General features: G+C 39.4%; 1 protein-coding gene across 2 annotated transcripts in view; it reads right to left on the bottom strand.

Moving 5' to 3' along the window:
- Positions 1-1,466: 1,466 nt before the first annotated feature.
- The window catches only part of CORO1C (coronin 1C), an 81,379-nt gene continuing 59,297 nt past the window's right edge, over positions 1,467-23,548 (bottom strand). For both annotated transcript variants that reach the window (XM_075214058.1, XM_075214068.1), the window contains exons 3-11: positions 16,500-16,622; positions 13,529-13,658; positions 12,792-12,973; positions 12,036-12,155; positions 9,546-9,650; positions 6,927-7,072; positions 4,717-4,774; positions 2,616-2,861; positions 1,467-2,296 (exon numbers count right to left, since the gene is read on the bottom strand). In XM_075214058.1, the coding sequence (XP_075070159.1) occupies positions 2,159-2,296; positions 2,616-2,861; positions 4,717-4,774; positions 6,927-7,072; positions 9,546-9,650; positions 12,036-12,155; positions 12,792-12,973; positions 13,529-13,658; positions 16,500-16,622 (1,248 nt within the window). In that variant the 3' untranslated portion in view covers positions 1,467-2,158. The remainder of the gene's footprint in view (positions 2,297-2,615; positions 2,862-4,716; positions 4,775-6,926; positions 7,073-9,545; positions 9,651-12,035; positions 12,156-12,791; positions 12,974-13,528; positions 13,659-16,499; positions 16,623-23,548) is intronic.

Consider the following 23,548-nt stretch of genomic DNA (forward strand, 5'->3'; position numbering starts at 1 on the left):
GCATTGTCGAGTGTTAGTTGTTGCAGAGACATGACAAACATAAGCAGAAAATTTCAGGAAGTACCAAACAGGGAAGTGGGGGAAGTTGTTCCGTATAGCTCACCCAAAACATAAAAACAAATAGAACAGCTAAAGAATTGCTACTAATATCATGGACAAACATACCATGTATTTTATAAAACCATTAATAGCACTTTGTTACTTAATGTAGCTCTTGCATGCAACAGGTGTGGTGACAATGGCATACCTAGACTGCAAATACTCCATGACCATTCAACAACTGCCTTCCATCTTTAGATTTTGAACATTCCAGTGTAGTTCTAGATGGAACAATTGGTCGCTAGTTTTCACTAAACGCATGATAACTTTCTTCGTAAACAAGATCCACACTTTAAATAATGAATTTCTACCTTCAGAGAATGCAATTGAAAATATCTGCATCTTCCAAATGGTGAAACTAGTCAGGGTGGGCAAGAAGCGCCATAAAATGTTCTAGAGCACTGTATTATTGGTCTCAAGCAACATCGCTAGGCAAGTAACAAATTAAATTATACAAAATTCAGCTCTCCACTTCCGCCTTTATCAGTGTAAAAGGAGATACAGGCAAATCTAATCACTTCGTCCATTCATTCTTCACTTTTGGTTTTCTGTAGTGGTAGGAGTCACTATGCAAGTAGTGCTGTGTGTTTCCTGGCCAAGTAAATGGTACAAGAAAGCAAAATGACTTTATCCTAAGCAGTCTTGAGGACTACCTTAAAGTGTCAGGACACACATCTTAATACTTGACATTTCTTCAAAAAATGTGTTGATAATTTCCTATGAAACAAAAAGCAATGCTATGCTTAAATAGGACTGGTATAGCAGCTCCCAAACCAACATAAACAGCATTATGATGCTGCTACTGGTTTAGAGTGCACAAAACATGGCAGTCTGTGCATCTATTATGGTCAAGAATATGCAATGATTTAGAAAATATATTAACCCAAAACACCCCAACATGAACAGCACCGCATTAATGGCTCAGTATGACGGTAATAATGAAGGTCTTCTCTCAAAATGCTACGGCAGATATGGCAAACCTGCGGCTCTACAGGTGCTTTCAAACTACAAGCCCCAGCATGCTTTGCAGCCAGCCAATACCTAGCAAGGTATGCTTGGTGAGGCACAGGCTGTCCAGGCCTGTGCTAGGGAATTCATCAACGATTAATATTAATTTCTGAGGGCTGATTTGTAAGGCCTCTTGAATACAATTTTACACCCGTTTGAAAAGAATACACACAGGGTTCTATAAACAATATATTTAAAGCAAACAAACTCCAAATTACAGATTTGGCTTCCTAGATTTAGTTGTAAGATGTAGATGCAGTAAATGTGATTTTAGGTTCCCACAATTTTAACGAACCCTTTCAATTTATATCTTTTGCTGCTTACTCAGTCAATGAGGGCAAAATAAACGTTACTGCACACAATAGCAAAAAGATTTATATAAAATTCATGAAGCTTTTATGGGTAATTATTTTCTTGCGATTCCAGACAGTAACACAGTGCTTCCTCCTTTACATTAAAAATAAAAAATACTATACGATGCATGGTCCCAATATTTTAACAAGGTCTTTTTGGCAAAAAAATTAAATCGAAAAAGGAAAGAAAAAAAAAAGAAATGAAAACAAAAAGTGGCATTGGTCCATCCATATATACTCCCTCCCCCGCACTCAGAAAAAACAGATCAGAACCTGAATTTAAAAATAAAAAAAGGTATTATACTGATCTTGGAAACGGGAAAATATTGTCATGTAACACTTTAAAGATGAGGGTAAAATTCTTGGCTTTTTAATTAAGAAGTTTGTTGGTTTTAACCAGAGGCTTCATTTAAATCCTTTCCCCCTTTGGAGTGAGGTCCACATGTAGGGTTAGGTATCAACATGTTGCGACACTTCAGAAGTTAAAGTTACTGGCAGCTAACTAAACCCCTGAAATGGTACAAGTGGGTCTTGAATGGAGGCACCAGGTGGAACAGGTAGGTGGAATGTCTCTGTGTTAAACTGGGAATGGTGGTTGGAGTCTGTGCTGGAATGCTGATCTTGGGCCCGGAGGATAGTGATGGGTGGAATGTGATCTGGCAGTGGGCACCTCCAGCGTAGATACGGTCTTGCTTTGCTCAGTCTTCTGACTCATCATTGTTGGTGAGATTGGCGATTAGGTCCTCTAATTTGCAGATACGTTCACCCTGGGATCTGATGAGGTCTTTCATTGAACGCAGTTCTTTCATCACCTCGTCAAGCTTGCCATCACTGGGCTGCAAAGAGTCAAGAAAGAGAAGTCACTCCTAATTCAGCAAAATCAGAAACCTTTGCTGTAGCAATGATTAAAGGGAGTCTTGAATCTTAAGGGAGTAAAGAGAAAAGACCATAAAAACATAACCCATCAACCTAATTGCTGGTTTTATGCTGTACAAAATCCCATTGAGAGACTAGATGAAAGGCCAAGAGACAGGGAAAAAAAAAATATTCTGGCTGCTTCACATTGTGTAGTAAACTTTACATATTTGCACTTAGTGCCTGGATAACTTGTATTCATATTCTAGTAGCTTTACTACAGTATCTTGAATTACTCACATAATTGGAAGCTTCCGATGACTTTTTGGGAGTGCTGGCTAGATCAGTCTTCTTTTGCGCGGCTGGCTTACTTCCCAAAATATTCTTTTTCACCACATTCAGGTCCCGGTTCTTACTTGGCATGTACCCGTGCTTCAGTGATATATAAATGGGATCTGCATTTTTGCCTTCAAACCACTCTTCAGCCTCAATAGCGGCATCTGGGCCGGCAGTATCTGGATACAGGTCATCTTGAAAAAGATCCGACTGAAAGACAAAAAAACCCCCAAAATAAAGACAACCATTCATGAGCACAGACCTTCTCTGAGTTTCAGAGCTACTGGTTTTTATGAAGTGGATGTGAAAAAACAATCCAAATAAAATATAGTCTTCAGTCTAAAACTTAAACTCAAGCCCTTGGCTGGACATGCAAAATCCACTAGCAGGGCCTTCTTCTGTACCTTGTAGATGTCAGCATTTCAAGTGCTGCTTAGAAGGCTTAACAAAATATGGTGAGACTACAAATCTATCAGTTTACTAATGAATTAGTCATCATTATTGGTTCAGCCTGTTACCCAGTGTCTAGCCAACAGGTGTACTACATATTGGCTTGAGCACTATATAGTAGGCAAAAACAGTGCTCTTCCGGCATCTAAATTGCCCAGGAGAGATTTTTAGCACAACATTAGGCTTCCTACTGGGCAGTCTTCCTCCACAAAATACACCAGCAGAACGAAGGTATACACGAAGGAAGCAGACTGCCTGACTCATACTTTCAGACTGCAGTAGAAAGCTGCCATGCAAGGCTATGGCAAAGGTTCCTGACAGAGAGCATAGCATTAATATAACGGTTTCCCTGGAACCACTATTTATTTTTTTTGCTGACTAAGTCAAGAAACACACACACAAACCGAAACATTAGTGAAGGCCAGGTAACCACTGGTGCTGCGGTTTTTTGAAATGCAAATGAAAATGCTTTCCGAAAACTGTACAGCAAGTGTAATGTTACCGCAGCACTATTAATGGCAGCAATGGGGGACACTATATAATGGCTTCTAGTGTGATAGCCGGTTTACAAGCATTTTGCCAGCTTTAAAAAACACCAGTAAAATGCATGTAAGGAACACAAGTGAGTATGAGGCATAAGGGTGTGACTTAACTTAAAGATGAATATAACAGTGTTAGCAGGGAGAATATAAGAGCCACAAATTTCAATACAGAAACATAAATATAACTTAATATACTTAAGATAACAAATGAAAGCAAATCTGCATATAGGACCCAGGACACTGCCTAGTCCCCTCTTCCAAAAACATTTTACACTTTCTGCTGAATTCTCCAGGCACTAAAGTTCCTGAAAAAGAACTATCAAGACTTACCAACGCATCACTTGCAATCCAATATTAAAACAGAACAATGTAACATCAGCATTAACATTTAAATACAATTTAACTATAAATAAAGCCTATAACTGCTGGAGATTGTTTAATTTAGATAAAGAAATGGTTCTCAAAGTTCACTATAATAAGAGACAACAATTCTACTAATCTAGGACACAGATACAGGAACTCCTCTGTTTTGCTAGATGGGGAAGGAGTGTCTGGTATCATTTCTGTGTGCAACTGAAGTTCTACTTGAAACAAACATCCAAAGGCTCTAAAAATAGAGCTTCCTTTTTTTTGGTAAACCTACTTTGGTTTTATACAAGAATACTAAACAGTGGGACAGATCCGAACCCAAAACAACGAATGAAAAACAAAAGAACCAATGTACATAGGTACATTAACAGGTCTCCTACCATCACATGACTCCATAAGCACAGCACAAGCAGACAATAGCCAGAAAGTATGGACAATGTGATACAGAGTGCAGTATGAACCTCCCATGCGTGCAGACACAGGAGTGTCTGTCTCTCTCTCTCTCTCTCTCTATCTCATCCTAAGCACATCTGCTTTGAGATCATACCAAGCAGTGCAAGGTTACTTTTAGTAAAAGGAAATGCAGCATCATTCGTTAATGCTCCAATGTATACGGAGACTGTCATTTCGGTGCTTATATTTTAATGCATTGCTACTTTCTCAGCAGCTTTACGACAGTCTTACAACTTGCTTCCTGTACTCACCTTTCTGGGCACAGTCATGATAATTGGTTCACATTTCCTCTCGTGCAGTTTGTAGAACCTCAGGAAAGAGAAAAGGAGACAAATGATTGGTAAATGCTGAGGAACTTGTGTTCATGCTTATGAAAGATACAACACAATACAATGTCTGATATATACATTACCAGCTCCCAAACGTCAGTGGGGTTCGGCGTTTTAGTGCAATGCCAACCAACTTTCAGAGATTGTTAAAATACACTGATCACTGTAAAAACCTTTAGCTGCCAGTGGTCTGTGCTAATTTTATACCTCTTGTGATCAGGTGAAACGTACATTACTGTACTTTTCATTGGTCACAGTAGGAAGAACTAGAATTCAAATTAGTGAGTTTTAGGTGTTTTTTTTTTTCAGGACAACCTGTCTTTCTTGTGGTAACAAAACTGAATCAAAACACAATTAAACTCAGCAATCAATGAGACTACTCCCCTTTGTTATTTTTTTTTTTTTATCAGTGATCAAATACCCCCTTAAACTCAGCGACTTTATAGGACCATCAAATGTAATATTCAAGGATTAGTCTACATACGATAGCAACATATAAAAGGTCTCCAAAATCTAGGGTGACTTCTAACATCCTCATACTTTGCAGTATGTAGCACTTCTTCAAAATACACAAGTGGATACTGTTTATACAGAAACTTACACAAGAGTTTCTACAGATATTAACATATTGTGAAAGACGGTATAACCATTGCGTGCCTATTGAGTATTAACAAATACCAATAAAAAAATAATGTGATGTCACGAGGTATCACAAGAACACAAATACTGCCACTATCCGCTGTGTTCACCCAGGTTGAAATTCTTAAACTTAGTCAATTACTAGGATTAAGAATTGTATCTCCAAACTGCCTGATTGTAGGACTTAAGGCAATTTCCACCATATGTGGGATGACAACCAACAAATGGTTAAAGCTCACTTGTAACTGTGAAATCAGTTTTTGGCATATTATTGAATAACAAAGTGTAGCCATGTCCTTTGGAAGACAAGCCTCCATATATTACAGAAGGCTAGAGATACCCAATGAATGTTAATGTAGCACCCTGCTGTCATATAATAGTGTATAAATAAACACTTGCGCCACATAATATTTACAAAATGGAAATCTGGAGCAGATGTTAAATAAAAACAGACAAGTTTAACACTAAATCAGAACACCAATTTCCTACTAAAAGCAGGATTTCTCCCAAGAGGACAAATCTGAAAAGATATCAAGAATCATCATCATCACCATTTATTTATATAGCACCAGCAAAATCCGTAGCGCTTAAGAATAAGTGTTGGACTGTAACAATCTTATTGTGACAAGGACAAATTCCCTCAAAATTCTACAGGACATGCCATTTAAAAATAGAATATGTTCTATTTGGTATTTAATGTAATCACAGTGACTGTTATGAGTACTTCTAAAAACATCTTATTTTACATTGAGATAGAGGTACAAAATATAATACTGTACAGGTTAGTGCAATAATGAATTTCTTTCATTGACCGATATGGCCTTGTAACTACAGACTGTGCAAGTCTCCACAAAGGCAAGATAAATGGAAATGCCCTGTGTCAATCGATGAGCGATAATGGGTTTGTCCAAAGGTGAGGCTAGGGCACTTCCCCTAGGACAGAGATTACAGCTCTAAGTGCTCCAGCCACAATCGGGCTCTCCCCTAATAAATAATTCCTCACATTGTTTCCTCACAGAAGGCAGCTAAACATCCATTACACTGGTGTACGCTCATATCAATCCTTCTGCTGCTCCAGGTTCTTATCATTTAAACACGATTTAGTTCATCATAGGAATATAAAAATAGTATGCAATAGAAAAATCATGAAAGCTGCAAGCATACGCTTGGTTTACTCAACATAAAATGGAGGTTACATAGAGCTGTGAAGTACTTGTGCCAAACAGCAGGAGTGGATATTATTGTCTCACTCAAATTCTATAATAGACACTAATAAATGTATTTGACAAACCTGGGAGCAAAACTCTACTACCAAGCTGCAGAGACCTGTGATAGGTGATCGGCTGTGTGTGTACATTCCTACATAACATATATACACACACACACACACACACTAATTTACAGTACACCATATTTTTTTTTTTTTATACAGCACCAAAATCTCCATGAATATACAAACAAGGTGAAAATCTCATGCATAATTCGGCTAATACCTGGCAATCTCGCACTTGTTGACATCCAACCCCCGCTTTGGCATGTAACCCATTCCTCGCTGCGGTTCCTTACTACTGAATGTACTGAGGTAGTGAACATAAGGGGACTCATCCGTGATCTCAAAATACCGAATACTGCTGTCACCCTGTTGAGGAAGAATGGGCAAAGTTACACACAGCACCTGGACTCATGGTTACACCAGCCTCAGATTTACCATTGTTGATTCATTATTCAAACTGTTAACAAGGAAAGGCCCCGGTCAGGAAATGCTTTTTATTTCATACAATTAGCAATCCCAGACTTACTCTTTGATACTCTCAGTATATTATGGACAATAGAAAATAATGGAGCTTTAAAGAAAAAAAAAAAAAAAGAAAGAAAAACCTACAGACAAGGAAGGTGCCACCAAGATGGGAGAATGGACAACTGAAAAGCTCCTGTAAAAAAAACAAAAAACCTCTTGGTACTGACACTCCAAAGAATCGTGTGTCAAATGCTGGGGAGCTGCCCACTGCTATACAGACGCATACAACTAGAGAGCAGCACCTATAGATAAAATCTTCAAACTCAAGCTGCGAGCAGAGACCTTATCAAGGGAGAGGGAGTTTGCATACAGCAGGTTAGTCATACACTATAGGTAATCAGCATATGGGAAGGTAGTCAAGAACAGACAGGATTTTAACCAACGCCCTTGTTTACTAGAGCTTATCACTAATCACTAGGCTCACACGCCCCATACTGGCTTTGGTGCACATTCTGATCACAGCTGAAGCCTTAGAAAGACCTATTAAGGGAAATCAAAACTCAGTTATCACAGTCAGGTTTTTTTTTTATATGTTATTGTAGAGTCAAAGTCTAAACTCACAGCATAGGTGTGTCATTTTTATGTGTTCAGTGAGTTTAAGAATAAATATGTCAGCAACTTGAAGATCAAGGGTAAAAACACAGGCTAGCTTAACTTGCAACTTTAATCAGGAACTGGGGTTCGCAGCTCATCTCCGTGTATTAGCCCTTCCAAACACCCAGATCAGCAAACTTTTAGGCAGGCCAGACTGGCTCAACCTGCCACTCAGCCTAAGTGGGCCACATACGTTTTAGCGGATAAACCACTGGGCAAGAAGAAATGGCGATCCACACATACAGGCTGATGGGGGTTCTCCAATCATATTTGGACACAATGCTCATTGCAATATATGGCATTCTGTGCCCCCAAAAAAAGGATGCGACAGGAAGCATGTTGGATTTGGTTTTGAACTTCAGGTATATAGTTTAGCTTTGCAAAATATAAAGAGACTAGTAATAATGTTCAAGTACATGGATTATGGCAGAGGTGCTCAGACTCAAGGGCGAATCAACAGGTCTTGTTTTCAGGATTCCTTTAATCATGCACAGGTGAGTTCATCTATTGTTCTGGATCAGAAATTATCCCACAGACAAAAAACCTGAAAACCTGACCTGTTAGTAGCTCTTGAGGACAAGGTTTGAGCACCTCTAGTTTGCAGGGTAAGTCGTGGCCTGTGTACAAACTAGGATGTTCAGTGCGTTGACCAAAAGAAAATAAATGTAGGCAATGATAAAATAATTCTCACAATAATCATATGAAGATACGCATTTCACAAATGTAATGTAACTCTAAAACCATTACTTATATGGTGCCCCAGTAAAACAAATTTTCTGTAAACAAATTAACTGAATGCAAATACACCATCACATTACTGTAGTGTAACAATATAGAACACAGTTACCCCCTGTATAATCACGTCAACACACTGAATGAAGCCTTAAGCACTAGCAGCCAGATAAGCATCAAACCGTAGCAGCAGTACATACTTTATAAAAAAAACTTCCTGGACAGAACTGCGGCAGTTGATAGTATCAATGCCTCACAGCAATAGGGTCAAGGGTTCAGTTCCAACCAGGGCCTTAGCTATGCAGAGTTGGTATGTTTCCATGCAATTCCTCCCACACACCTAAAACATACTGGTAGGTTAGTTGACACAACTAACACTAGTGTGTGTGTGGTAGGGAATATAGATTGTAATCTCCGCTGAGGTAGCAACTGATGTGAACGATTAAATATTCTCTGTAAAGCACTTTGTATTATGTTGATGCTATATACGAAACAGTTAATAAAGAATAAACCCCCCTTATTAGGAGCCAAGTCTAACTAAATGACCATATAGTGGTTCAAGACCATATAGCCTATAGCAAATAGTCACTCTCTAGGTCACGCGCACCAATAGTGTAGAAGTAATGTGTTTAATGAACAATCCAGCCAACTCAGACTTGTAGAATGGTCAGGCAGTATCACGGTGTGCCTGACATTCTTATCACTATATCCTTTATTATTCTTCATATGAGGGCATGCCGCCAGGTGTAAAGGTGAATATTGATACCTCAACCCCCATTACAGCAGATGTTTTTTGTCTATTACTATATTCCATAATACCTGGGAGAAGTGGACACTTTACCATACAAAAGGTTGGAATTTCATAAAAAATGAAAAGCAGGGATTTTTAGTGGTGTATAGAAGGGAGTATAGGATGGCTGCAAATAGCTCAATACAGGGCAAATTGTACTTGTACAGCTTTCTCATTAGACAATACAGAAGATCTCACCTTTCCGCACAAGTAAATTATGCTAGTGTCCGGGTCATAAAAAGGTAGCAAGACTCCATTGCTAGTATCCATTTCATGTAGTGCAATAGGTTCATCCATACTTTTCTGGGGGGGGAAAAAAAAACCAAAAACAAACATATATGTACATTTCAACTCCATATTTCAATCCATCCACAAGTTTACATTGAATTTAGAGAAATGAATAGTTTTGAACCAAATGACGCACCATCACTCACCAATGACATAGTATAACCAGCTAAAATTATACCCATTTCTGTTTAAAACACACATGGAAAAGGTAGAATAGCCTCAAAAAAATCCGTGTTTCATTGTGCCTTCAAATGGGAGCCTATATGCAGTTCAGACAGTGTTAGGTGGTTAGGGCAGTTGTGGCTCTCTGAATGCTCCACCCTTTGCTGAAGGCCTTGCCCCCAAATTAAGTCACAAATACCACTTTGTACTAGACCACAGCCCAAGATTGTGCCATTAGAAGGGGTTCTTCTGACTCGATAAGACTGACAGTAGAGCCTGCATCAAACACATCACACCTTTTTGTTCTTGAAAGGGAAGGGATATTTTGGCCTAATAGAAAAACATGTAGTGTGCACTACTCTGTAGAAGAAACCATGCGAGTGGTGGGTAAAGGGGACGGAGTGTTTCATGCAGGCTTGCATCTCAGTCAGTGTTAGAAAATGGGAGACAGGCAGCAGTCACCAGCACATGGTCACCTTACAGTCAGTGGACTAGGTGCCTGGACTATTTCCACCCTTGATATATGAAGTATGTTCATTGCAGTTTTTTGTTTTTGGGAAAATTCCTCAAACTCAAGAAAATTAAGACTCAGGAAGTATACATGTGTGTCATTTATCACTGCTTAAAAACAAAAGTTATTTGCAGTTATTCATTTATCTAATTTACCCAATATGTAGTATATTATAATCATTTTTATTCATCTTGTGATAACGTTTTTAAATACTGCATTTTTAGTAATATGTATGGACACAAGATGGCGCTGTACATGTTGTATATGGATGAAAATTATATATCTATATACACACACACACACACACACATATACATATACACCCCCCCCCCCCCACCCTTTGGTCTCTTCCCATATGTATATAGTTACATGTTTATATCTTCAATGCCGTTTTATTATCCGACATTCCTTATATTCATAGAGACATAAGGAGCTATATAACAATTCATCTGTGGAGATCAAGCGAAACACTAAGATATCAGCATCACTGAGATCTCATGTGGTCATTCCACATTATCATTAGCTCAAACTGAGGATGTATCACCTTGAAGATGGTGCACAAACAAAAAAACGGTTGTTGATGGAGGAGCAATACGCAAGCTTGGATCAAGTAGGGCAGCACAGTTGCACGTTGCAGACTCACAGCTCAGTGGTCAAGAGTTTGATTAATAAACATTGATGTAATCAAAGCACTTATCTTTCTTGTGAACTTCTACATTATATTGCAATCATGCATATAATTATTGCCGCTATTTAACTATATGGACTGTCTGAGTTCATATTCATATTAAATAATAGCTGTAGAGGTCATTCTTTGAATTAACAGCTTTTGCAGTGAGATTTAATAATTCCGTGTATGACTATTTTTGCACTTTTATATTAATTGCTGACGCACCCGACATTTTCAACTATTTTTTTCACGAAGAAATTAAAATGTAGATGCCCAAAAAATTAATGTTTTCAAAGAATTATGATTTTTCTTACTTCATCACACGTGAATTGTCAATAGATTCAGAAACACAGGGTTCTGATTGCTTCCGTCTATTGGCTTATTTTAATTCTATAATCACGGTTGAGTTTTTGAAATAAATTCACTTCATTCAAAGTATTTTTATTTAAATCTCGCTGGTGCATGTTGCACTGTCATGCTTAAGCCCAGATTTAATTAAGATTACAACCAGTGTGAAGAGAGATTTACATGGCTATCAATATTAGTGAACACCACAAATTGGAAATATTTTAATGGAATTTAAAGAATAATATGAATAAAGCAATAAAAACACATCACACATATATATTATTGTGTCTGTATATGTATTTTTATTGCTTTATTCCCAGGTCATGGCTTTTATAATTTAAGGAACCATCCCAATACCATTTATTATTCATTTCCTAACCACAACACCTTAACTAGTAACTCTTGAATCAAGTCCCTCTATCATTTTCATTTTGTTAACTTGGACAAAAAAGCAAAAAAAATAAAATAAAAATGCAATAGTAGGTTTACAAGATATAAAGCGCCTTTCATTCAAAAGGCTGGATTAAAGACCAAAGTTGAAATCAACATGTAAGCACACATGTACACAGCTCCACTCTTACATGTTTGGGATTATCAGTGTTATAGGAGAGCAGCAAGTCGGAGATTTCATTAATCCCTTGTGCATATGCTTTAGAAACTAATATATATAATGGAGTGCAGCCTAGTGAAGCCATTGAGCATAACATACCGTATTCCACAGCGCTAACTGGCGCTCACTCATTCGGCTGAACCCTGTTGTAAAGATGCTGCCATCCGCTAAAAAGATTGCCCTCATGGGCCGGGCCCCTTCGTGAGCTTTATCCTTTTCCTAGAAAAAAAACAAAAAAAAAACACTGCAATACTACAGCCATTCTAATTACACAAAACATATTCTGTGGATAACAGCTTCCAATCAAAACAAAGTGGTGTAATCACTACAAATAAACTTTGGATAAGCAAAAATCAAAGTTCAAAGTTAACAAAGAAAAGCACAAACACTCCCCTCATCCTACTTCTAACCGCTTACCTGGATGATTTTATGTCTACCACATCTACTGAATTGGTGTTGTGCCTTGTTACATGTTCGATAAGGGTGTTGTTGTATAAATACTCTATTCTGAAAGCATAATAATGCCTTGATCGATCCAATCAATACCCTGTTATTAGCAATCTTCTATTAAGGATTCTAAAGTCCCCAAAAAGTTCTCTTTATATAACAGCATCCCCACTTAACCACTAGTTGTATTATCTGCACTAACATGTATAAACATGTATTAAATGAATTCACATGCAATGATCGCTAAAACGCCCGGATTTTAAGAAGGCACTATAAAGAGAACATTGCGCCTTATTTCAATTAAAACGGTGGTTTGCCTACAGAGAGCATGTGTCCTCTGCAAACCCATTCACAAAGGAGCTACAACAGCAGAACATGTCAACATCCACCACAGTCTTGACTACATACCGCTACTAATTCCATCTTGCGTGGGTCAATAACACGCAGTTTCTTGTCTTTGGAGGCAGTACAGATGAGGCTGCCATTGCGGTTCCAGCTGGCACTGTAGATCATATCGTAGTGCATATCCTCTAGGTTGATCAGTGCCTCTCCTGTGCCCACATTCCAGATGAGGACAACATTATCACACCCTGTGGACAAGATCATTCCTTTATTGCAAATCACCCATCCTTACAACCAGAAGTAGTTAAAAGTGCATTTCAAATATAACTTGCAGGCCTGATAAAAACATTTGACCATATATGTAGGGACAATGTAGAGCTCAGCATTCCTTCACATGTTGGTATAAAGAAAATTTCTGTCACCGACGCTACTTTTTTCCCCAAAGAATATAAACACAATATTATAAAGTATAGTTTTAATCAATCATAACATACAGAACAATTAACCAAGGAATGTAACATTGTCCACCGCCATATGGAATCACATTCCACTGGTCCATCAAGATTACCTTTTCATAAATCCTACGTAATGAGGCCCCTTGGTTTAAAGTGGGGATCTGCTTGCACTCCTCTGCCTACTCTCTCAACCAGGGTTGATAAGGGGTAAGCAGGTATCGAAACAGGCCGAGCAGAAAGTGTCACTGGACAGTTAAAGCAATAAGGGACCCCAGTGGATATATAAAATTCTTTGTCCACAGCAAATACAATTTACCTACAATACTTCATACACATATATAAAAATACCTGCACTGAGAAGAACGTTCCGGGCTGTCGGATGCCATGTCACAATGCCTACCCTCTTGGAATGTCCCTCCAGCACTACCACTGGCTCTGTGAGCGGTAGGGTTAGGCCATTCTCTGGGATCTGCCATACCTGGGTAATACACAAAACAGAACTTATTTTGTGCACAAGGGAGAAAAAAAAAATCCCTTGATACATTACCGAATAAACCAAACTGAAAATATGAAAGAAAGCATAAAAAGACTGCATCAGTCCCAACTTCCTTAGGATATCCGGTATTTACCTGGAACAATGTCTAGTGAACCAAAGTGGAATACTAGAAAACAAATACATCACTAGGACATTGGATCAAAAACAACATTTAAAAACTGAGCAGGAGCTCTATGTGGTATAATTATATACCTTATTAACTTCACTGTATAGTCATGGCCAAAAGTTTTCAGACTGACAAGTATAGGTTTTCACAAAGTTTGCTGCTTCAGTGTTTTTAGAGCTTTTTGTCAGATGTTGCTATGGTATACTGAAGTAAAGTTACAAGCATTTTATAAGTGTCAAAGGCTTTTATTGATAATTATATTAAGTTTATGCAAAAAGTCAATATTTGCAGTGTTGACCCTACTTTTTGAAGACCTCTGCAATTTGCCCTGGCATGCTGTCAATCAACTTCTGGGCCACATACTGACTGATGACCGCCCATTCTTGCCTAATCAATGCTTGGAGTTTGTCACAATTTGTTGGTTTTTATTTGTCCATCCCCCTCTTGAGGATTGACCACAAGACTCATCTACCTCTCACGCCGCTGCTCCTCTGCCTCCCCTCTCTGCCTTGCCCTACACTGGCTCCCCTTCCCCTACAGAATTCTTTTCAAACTCCTCACCACCACTTACAAGGCTCTCTCCCACTCTACTGCCCCTTATATCTCTAACCTCCTCTCCATTCACACTCCCACCCGCTCCCTGCGCTCGGCCAATGACCGCCGCCTCTCCTCCACTCTGATCACCTCTTCCCATTCCAGAATCCAGGACTTTCCCGTGCAGCCCTCTTTCACTGGAATGACCGCCCTCGCTCCATCCGCCTCTCTCCTACTCTGTGCTCCTTCAAACGTGCACTCAAAACTCACCTCTTTCTCAAAGCCTACCAACCATCCACTTAGCCCCCATCTCCTCCACTCATTCTCCCCTCTCCCATTCCCTCAACTGGCTCCTCTTGTGCCTGGTCTGTTTAACCCTCCCTTAGGATGTAAGCTCGCTTGAGCAGGGCCCTCTTCCCTCCGGTCTCCTTACCCGTTCTTCTGCTCCGTGTCTATTGCATCTGCCTGCCTGGAGTTTCTGAAGTATTGGTACTTTTGTTTATTGTTCTGTACTGTTATACCCTGTATAGTCTACTGTTTGTACTATGTGCGGCGCTGCGGAAACCTTGTGGCGCCTAACAAATAAATGATAATAATAAAAGTTCTCAATGGGATTAAGGTCTGGCGAGTTTCCTGGTCATGGACCCAAAATTTCAATGTTTTGATCCCGAGCCACTTCGTTATCACTTTTGCATTATGGCAAGGTGCTCCATCATGCTGTTTGTCACCAAACTGGATGATTGGGAGACGTTGCTCTTGGAGAATGTTTTGTTACCATTCTTTATTTATGGCTGTGTTCTTAGGCAAAATTGTGAGTGAGCCCACTCCCTTGACTGAGAAGCAACCTCAAACATGAATGGTCTCAGGATGCTTTACTGTTGGCATGACACAGGACTGATGGTAGCGCTCATCCTTCCTTCTCCGAACAAGCGGTTTTACAGATTACCCCAGTCCTCAGCAGTCCAATCCCTGTACCTTTTACAGAATATCAGTCTGTCCCTGATGTTTATCCTGGAGAGAAGTGACTTCTTTGCTGGCCTTCTTGACACCAGGCCAGTCTTCGCCTCACTGTGGGTGCAGATGCACTCACACCTGCCTGCTGCCATTCCTGAGCAAGCTCTGCACTGGTGGTGCCCGGATCCTGCAGCTGAATCAACTTTAAGAGACGGTCCTGGCGCTTGCTGGGCGTTCTTGGGCGACCTGAAACCTTCTTCACAACTATTGAACCTCACTCCTTGAAGTTCTTGATGATCCGATTAATGGTTGATTTAGGTGCAATCTTACTAGCAGCAATATCCTTGCCTGTGAAGCCTTTTTTGTGCAAAGCAATGATGACTGCACGTGTTTCCTTGCGGGTAAGCATAGTTAACCTAGGAAGAACAGTGATTTCAAGCACCACCCTCCTTTTAAAGCTTCCAGTCTCTTGTTCTAGCTCAATCAGCATGACAGTGATCTCCAGCCTTGTCCTCGTCAACACTCTCACCTGTGTTTACGAGAGAATCACTGACCTGATGTCAGCTGGTCCTTTTGTGGCAGGGCTGAAATGCAGTGGAAATGTTTTTGGGATAAAGTTCATTGTCATGACAAAGGTAATTGCAAGTCATCTGATCACTCTTCATGACATTCTGGAGTATATGCAAATTTGCCATCATAAAAAGTGAGGCAGCAGACTTTGTGAAACATAATATTTGTGTCATTCTCCAAACTTTTGGCCATGACTATGCACAGCAGGAAAAAGCGCAATCTCTTTTCACAGCATAACTAACGTGACCATACACGGAATATGAAAATTCTGAGACAGACCTAATTTATGTAGCATCTCCCAAACGATCGCTACTGAAAACTGTTCCATAACCAGAGAAAGAAATGAAGGTCCGCACACTGCAACCTAATCAGTAACCTGCAATTGTTTATTCAGCACGAGTATGTGGTGTGTATATGTAGGGTTACCAATTTCTCAAGTGCCCACTAAAATGTGGGCATAAAAAGGTGCAACAGACAAAACATTGTGGTGGTCGCCCTGGACAAAGGTTACACTGCTTTCACAGGAGACCACAAGTTGAGTATATGTTAAAAGCACCAAATAGGTTTTGTGTGTTTTTGTTTTTTTTTTAAAACTTTACCATGACAGTGCAGTCTTCAGAGCCACTGGCGACAACGTTGTCATTATGTGGACACCAGTCAATGTCCAGCACTGGTCCTGTGTGACCACACACGGTAGGGTAGGCCTTGTCAATCCTTCCAGTCTAGACAAGGAGAAAGAGAAGGAAGTTAGAGAAGAGCAATCACTAAACAATATGCATGTAATGCCTTCCTTTTAAATAATGCACTTTCCGCAAAAAAAAAAAAAAAAAAAAGGTCAAGAGCAGACTTTGTCATTATCTCAATTTATAAAAGGTAATAGCTCATGTTTACACACAAAAAAGGATTTCATTTAACATCCTTCTCTGCATACAGGCCCTATGTTGGTGAACACAAACATTCCAATCCACAGTTTTGCTATTAAGAGGATAAATGCATCTTGTTCATGTTAATACCTGAATGCCTTGGGCACTTTGGAAAATAAAAGTCAGTGTATACATATAATTATCCTGACCACACTTAAAGGTGCCTAAGGGAAAAAAAAAAGAATAGCATACAATGCAGTCATCATAAGTTCCCTCACCAATCATTGCTTAGCAAAGGTGCAATGAACCGGACTATAGATAGAACTAAGGGTGTGTGACAGGAGATAGATTTAAAGTTCACAAGCTGCCTCTGATGCAGTTGGGCGAATTGTGTGTCTCAGAACAATATTATGTGCGTATCTAAGATACCGTTAAGTTTCCTGAAAGCGTATCCAAAAAAGGAAGAACAAGGCTAGCTTCTAACACATGCTTTAAAAACAGGAAAAGTAACCACTTTGGTACAAACAGGCAAAACGGATAAGCATTTTCTTACAATCCTGTATGAAACGGAATAAGTTATCACTACAGACAGCTGAATAAGCTCATACAGAGCTATAATAAACATCTAAAGACACTGTATACAAATAGTTTACACAGAAGTCTTTTAGGTTGAATTAAACGGAGAAGCAATATATCTATATAAATGGGTTTTTTTTGTTATGTTTTTACAGTATAATGCCACAAGCATGTTGGGATGGACCACACTTGTTATACACAGCAACAATTAGGATTGAATAATCCTTAAAACGATGACACAGATTACAATGTGCATAAGAACACACAATAAAGCACTAGGTATTTCACTTGCTGAAAGCCACCATTTAAGGTTTGCGACAACCCTAAACCTCTCTCTAAGAAGTGACCATGCATAGACAGTGCACATACCTGCTATGAGTACGTGTATAAACACACTATTTATACACATAGGTTTATAGATTGCGCAAGTGAAAGAATCATCTAAAGTATTTAAAAAGACAACTAGCTGAAAAATAAGTGAAGCAAGCAGGAAGAAACTCTTGTCTTGTGGATGGAGATTAAATTCCAGGGGATCTGACTGACAGCATGAAAGAGCGGTCTCATAAGGAACACAAGGAAGCTGCAGGAAATGAAATGCACAAGCCATGGCCTCAAAAATAGATATTTTTTTGTATGGAAGACAGATAAATGTTATATAACCTCCCTGACAGGAATCTGAAGGCTCCCAGCAAGCTACTGGACGCATAACAGAAGGTCATTTCTTAAGTAGCACATTTATTCACAAATGGAAAATGGCTTATCTTTGTAAAAGGCCCAATGAACATAAACACTGACATTTTTTGTTTTAACAATGATTTTTTTTTTTTTTTACCATGGTCCATATGATAAGCTGACATAACAAATGTGAACATCATTAGGCCAGTGACATGATATCAAACAGATCAACGGGACACTGCAGTCATTTAGTTACTGTGACATTGCAGACATTGACAATGTGGATTAGTTGATTCATACACAGGAGCAAAGCGAGGCAACAGTTTTTCTATGGATCATGAAATAATTTACAAGTATACCTATAGTATCAATTACAAGAGTGGACTAGTCTCACAGGGCCTCTATTATTAACATTTATTTATAATGCCAGCATATTTAGCAGCGCTTTACAATTGGAAACAGTAATAAAACGAGACTGGGTAATACAGACAGAGGTAAGAGGGTCCTGCTTGCAAGCTTATGTTCTATAGGACAATAGCAGTTTGATTCATAAGGTTAAGGGCTACAGGTTGCAAAGGTAGAAAGTGAGCTATAAGATCCAGTCACAGCAATTTTGATCAAAGGGTCAGAGGTCAGACAGTTGATTGAAAATAGAAAGACACATGCAAGTTTTGTGTGAACGGTGTAGTGGGTGGTAATAGGGCACCCTAGGGAGGTTAAGAGGACGATGAATGAATTTTATAAGCCTGTCTGAAGAGGTGGGTTTTCAGAGAATGCTTGAAGTTTTGTGTGAGAGGGGGAATTCCACAAAGTGGCCGTCGAAATAGAAATGTCAGGTAGGCAACTTCTGTTGGCTAGTGGGATGATTAACTTTGTTTTTGAAAGATTGAGTTTGTGTTTTTGTGCTCATTCTTCAAGTGCACCTTTTGGATAGGATGACACCAGAAATAATTCCCCAGGGTAACGTCAGTTTCCCCCAAGAGTCCAGGGGGTATATTAACAAAAAACTGTGGGTTTTATAAAGTGGAGATGTTGCCTACAGCAACCAGATTCTAGTTATTTATTTAGTACATTCTACAAAATGACAGTTAGACTCTGATTGGTTGTCTAAATGCTGAAAAAGCATCCGCCAAATACAGAAACTATGCAATGTTAGTAACAGAAGCATTTGTTTTCCACTAAATAAATGAGTAAACACTACTTTAACCAGTCATTCGCTATTGCGAAGGAAGCCAAAAGCATACAAGAAAAATTAAATTGGTTAGGAGAGGTTCCCTCAAGCACATGACTTTCCTGGCAGAGATGCTGTTTATTTGATATCAGCACTTGAATTTTTCAAGTTCTTGTTCTGGAGACAGTCTCTAGCTTGGAAACTGGCCTGGCATGTAACATGTGCTGTGCAGCTCAGATTCAGCATACGTCATCCGTGCACTCTTATCACAGCAAAGCTTGATGTAGTGCAGTTGGGCATGTGAAATATATAGCAACTGTGTTCTGTAAAACATTGTACCTAGGGAGTGCCCTACCCAATATGGGAGTCTGAGGGAAATATTTTTTTTTTTTTTATTGTATGACATTGTTCTCCTTCCCTCTGAATCTTCATCCCACCTTGATTTCTCCATCACTGTTACCACCACCACCATCTCATCTGTTCCCCACCTCCACAGCCTAGGTGTTACCTTTGACTCCTCCCTCTCTTTTGCCCCCACAATCAATCTCTTGCCCAATCCTGTCTCTTCCAACTACGCAACATTGCCCGCATTTGACCTTTCCTATCTCAGGATGCCACCAACACCATTATCCATGCACTCACCATCGTAATCACTGTAACCTTCTCCATACCGGCCTCCCCGCTCATCGCTCTATACTCAACGCAGCTGCGAGACTTATCTTCCTTTCACCTCCACTAGAACGACCTCACATGCTCTATCAGCCTGTCCCCTAATTTGTGCTCCTTCAAACGGGCACTTAAAATTCACCTGCTCCTCCAAGCCTACCAGCATCCACATGCTTGATTTCCTCACCTCTCTCCTCCCCTGTACATTATCCCCTTCACTGACTCCCTCTTGTGCCTGCAGTCTGCTTGCCCTGGCTTTACGATATAAACTCTTATAAGCAGGGTACTCTTCCATTCTGTCTCTATACCATTTCTTCTCCACCAACTTCACTGTACTAGCTATGCTTGGAGCTATTGGAGTCTTGTTTTTACTTGATCATTGTTCTGTACAGTTTTATCCTGTATGGTCAACTGTTTGTATTCTGTATGGCGCTGCGAAAACCTTGTGGCGCCTTATAAATAAAGGATAATAAAAAAGTTAATGTTTGTTATACTTGAGCATGTACAGCATGGAAGTGGCTTAAAAAAGGAGTTTACCCCCTTTATTTAAGAAGTTCACCAAAACCTTCCCATACCTTTACAACAAAAAAGTTTTCTACTGAGAGTATCCTTGCCCCACCTATATTTAGGATGGTCCTGGTGGTTAGGAGCCATCAATTAATTAAAAGCTTGCTAGCCACACAATTATTTTTTTTTAGAAGCCATGCACATAGGCACTGATGACCACGTGTCCATAAAAAAAAATGAATAAGCACAAAAAAGTGAATTTCACAAAATTGTGTGTTCGTAAAGAAAAGAATGATCCACCAGTATGTCCCACTGAATACTTCTCTACCCTCATGGTACCTGGTTTCCAGCATCTTACTATAACCATCACCACAGCCAGTCACTTTGATAAGATACTGTTACCTAGAGTGGTCAACGACCAGTAAGCATGGTTTTCACTGCTGTTAATGCAATAGCAGTTAGGATTAAGAACCGGCATTGACGCTTACAGACACTGCTCTTATGCACCAGAGCTGATCATTCAGAGCATGCCTCCAGTGCAAAGACAGAGTGCACAGAACAGGGATGCTCATAGGTCACCGATTTGCAAGTATTTTAGTTGCCATGGCTACCAGGATTTGTACAGCCCGGCCAGGACCTCTTCCAATCGCCTACAGTGGAGCTCTGCTCTCTCCATAAGGACAGATCTGACCAATCAGCTCTAAGGCATTCAATTAGAACAGAACAAGCTCCCTTATTACAGAGCGGCAAGCAGAAGAGAGACAAGCCCAATGAGCTTGCCATTATATAGCTGTATTATAGTAGATACTAGTTAACTGTATAAGCAGGGCAACTGCACCATACTTTCTAGTTTATAATGAATCAACACTGCTGTGACCGCATTTTAGACATCCAAAAGAGTATCAAAATATAAAATAAAATTATAGCATGGTATACACAGATGCTAGTCCTGATAAGAGCATAGATGCAGTACATCAATAGTATATGACTGTAGTAAAGGTATTTAGACCCAGTCCTTTACTACATGCCATTAACGCCTCCAATGACGTGTCCTGCCTCCTCTGAAATGATCATCTCTTATGACACCAATTGTGAGAGATTAGCAGAAACATTTAGGAATACTTAAATTGCTGAACAAATTAAGAGAAATGACAAAAAAACAAAACAAAAACAAAAACCCTCCTTTGTTGTCTTCCATTGGCATTTCCGTCCTTACATCCTCTGAAAAGCTTAGATAAGAGTGCTAATTTGAGCAGAAAGACACACATAAAATACACATATTCCTGTTTTCTTTGGTTGTATGACACAGGTCTGAACTGTTCAGCTTTTGGTGCTTCGATTCAACAATCAATGAAAAGGAGACAAGTTAAAAAAAAAACATAAAAAAAATAAATCAGTAACAATATCCCAATGCATTCAATCATTCAGTGATCTATCATAGGAGTATTCATGCTGCCTCCCTCCTCTCCTGCCCACAGCTCCAGCACTCCCTGAGCCAGACAGTAAATTTTACCATATAAGGCCATGGATGATTTGAACCCTGACAGGCACACAATCACTGCTTCCTGCACCAAGCGCTCATTGGCTGCATTGTCTTTGCTGTGATGACAACAACAGGGTGTGTTCTTTGTAGGCACTGAAACAGCAGTGTGGTCGGGTAACCCTTTATATCCCGTCAGACTCCTGGGAAACTATACTGCCTATTACAAAGGTAAGTATGCATGTACAGCTGAGGCTTCCATTTAAAACTAGATGCATCAGTGTTAAAGGAATTTAAGTCAAGTCACAACAGGGTTGGAGGATGCACAGCAGAAAGTCAGACGTTTACAGTGCCTAAATTATGGTGTACTAAATTTTTCAATGGTATCAACTCTCAGAATTAAAATTCACAAGCTGGCTGCTAGATTTATCCGAGTGGCTAATATAACATAATAGTGTACACTGTTTAACTGCTTACTAAGATGTAAGGAAACGGACAATCATGCCACAAAAAAAAAAAAACTAGGTATGTAGGAGGAAGATGGAATACACCACAAAAGAGGGAGTCACTAAAAGAAAACAAAAACACCACAGCAAAATTAACAGCAAAGATAATTGCCCTACATAGCCACAAGCTCTGAAACAGAGGTAAGCTACCTACTGCTCTCCAGATGTCGTTGAATTTAAAGCTCTAGAATGGGAAATTCTGCAGCACCTGGAGAAGAACAGCGCTAAATATGCTACAAGCATAAAGCAAAACACAGAACAGGAACACAACAACAAAAAACACCATTTGCCTGCAACCATCACTGCTGGAAATAAAAAATAAACCCCACTACTGGACATTAGATTAAGCTGTCAAATTCATTAATTTCTAAGGTTGATTTTTCTTGCAGGGTGTGTGGGGTGGACGAGTGCTTGCAAACACTGAACTGGCTAATGGACCCATCCTCTAAAGTTGAACACAGCCTCTTCAAGCCTATGGAGAGAACCAGTGCCGTTTTCATACCAGTGCTACCCTGGTCAATTCCCCTAACAACCAGCACAACTCTGTAGTCTACATGCTACTGTAAGTCATGAGACAATTATATTAGATCTAGCCTCACAGTAGTCTTCTTCCTGTACAGGCATCAAGTACTGAATCAGCATATAAAAATACGAAAGTCTTAGCACACCTCTCTATAACAAATCAATGAACAATATAAAAACATTTGAAATCTATCTCCACAGTATGGAAAAACCTGAAGAATGTGCACGGAAGTAACCCTAAAGTCAGTTCTCTTATTCCCCTTGAAGTGGGACACTCTCAAAAAGGCCCAAAGTAGAATAGAGTGCTGTGTAAGCAAATCCACATATACATTTTTCCTGTGCTTGCAAGTTTCCTGTTCTCTATATAAAGATGAGGCAGGAAGTGCTTTACCCCTATACATACTAGAATATATTAACTCCTGTCTAACCAAGCAGTCTAGCTGTTAATGCACTTTTCAGCCATCAATTCCTAAACAGCGGATTAAAATAAAAATAGGACAAATGGATTCTTATGCACTCTACTACCACTGCATTGCAAAACTACTGATTAAAGCTGGAGAATGTGGCACATGTTAATGTTAGTAGGGAAAGGAGGCCTTAACCTCTCTGCAACTTTGTAGCTTTAGATCAATGTTTCAAAAGCACCAATCAGCATGACCTATCAGAAAAAGACAGTCTTAAG

Source organism: Mixophyes fleayi, chromosome 1 (assembly GCF_038048845.1).
Source record: "Mixophyes fleayi isolate aMixFle1 chromosome 1, aMixFle1.hap1, whole genome shotgun sequence".
NCBI classification, from domain to species: domain Eukaryota; kingdom Metazoa; phylum Chordata; class Amphibia; order Anura; family Limnodynastidae; genus Mixophyes; species Mixophyes fleayi.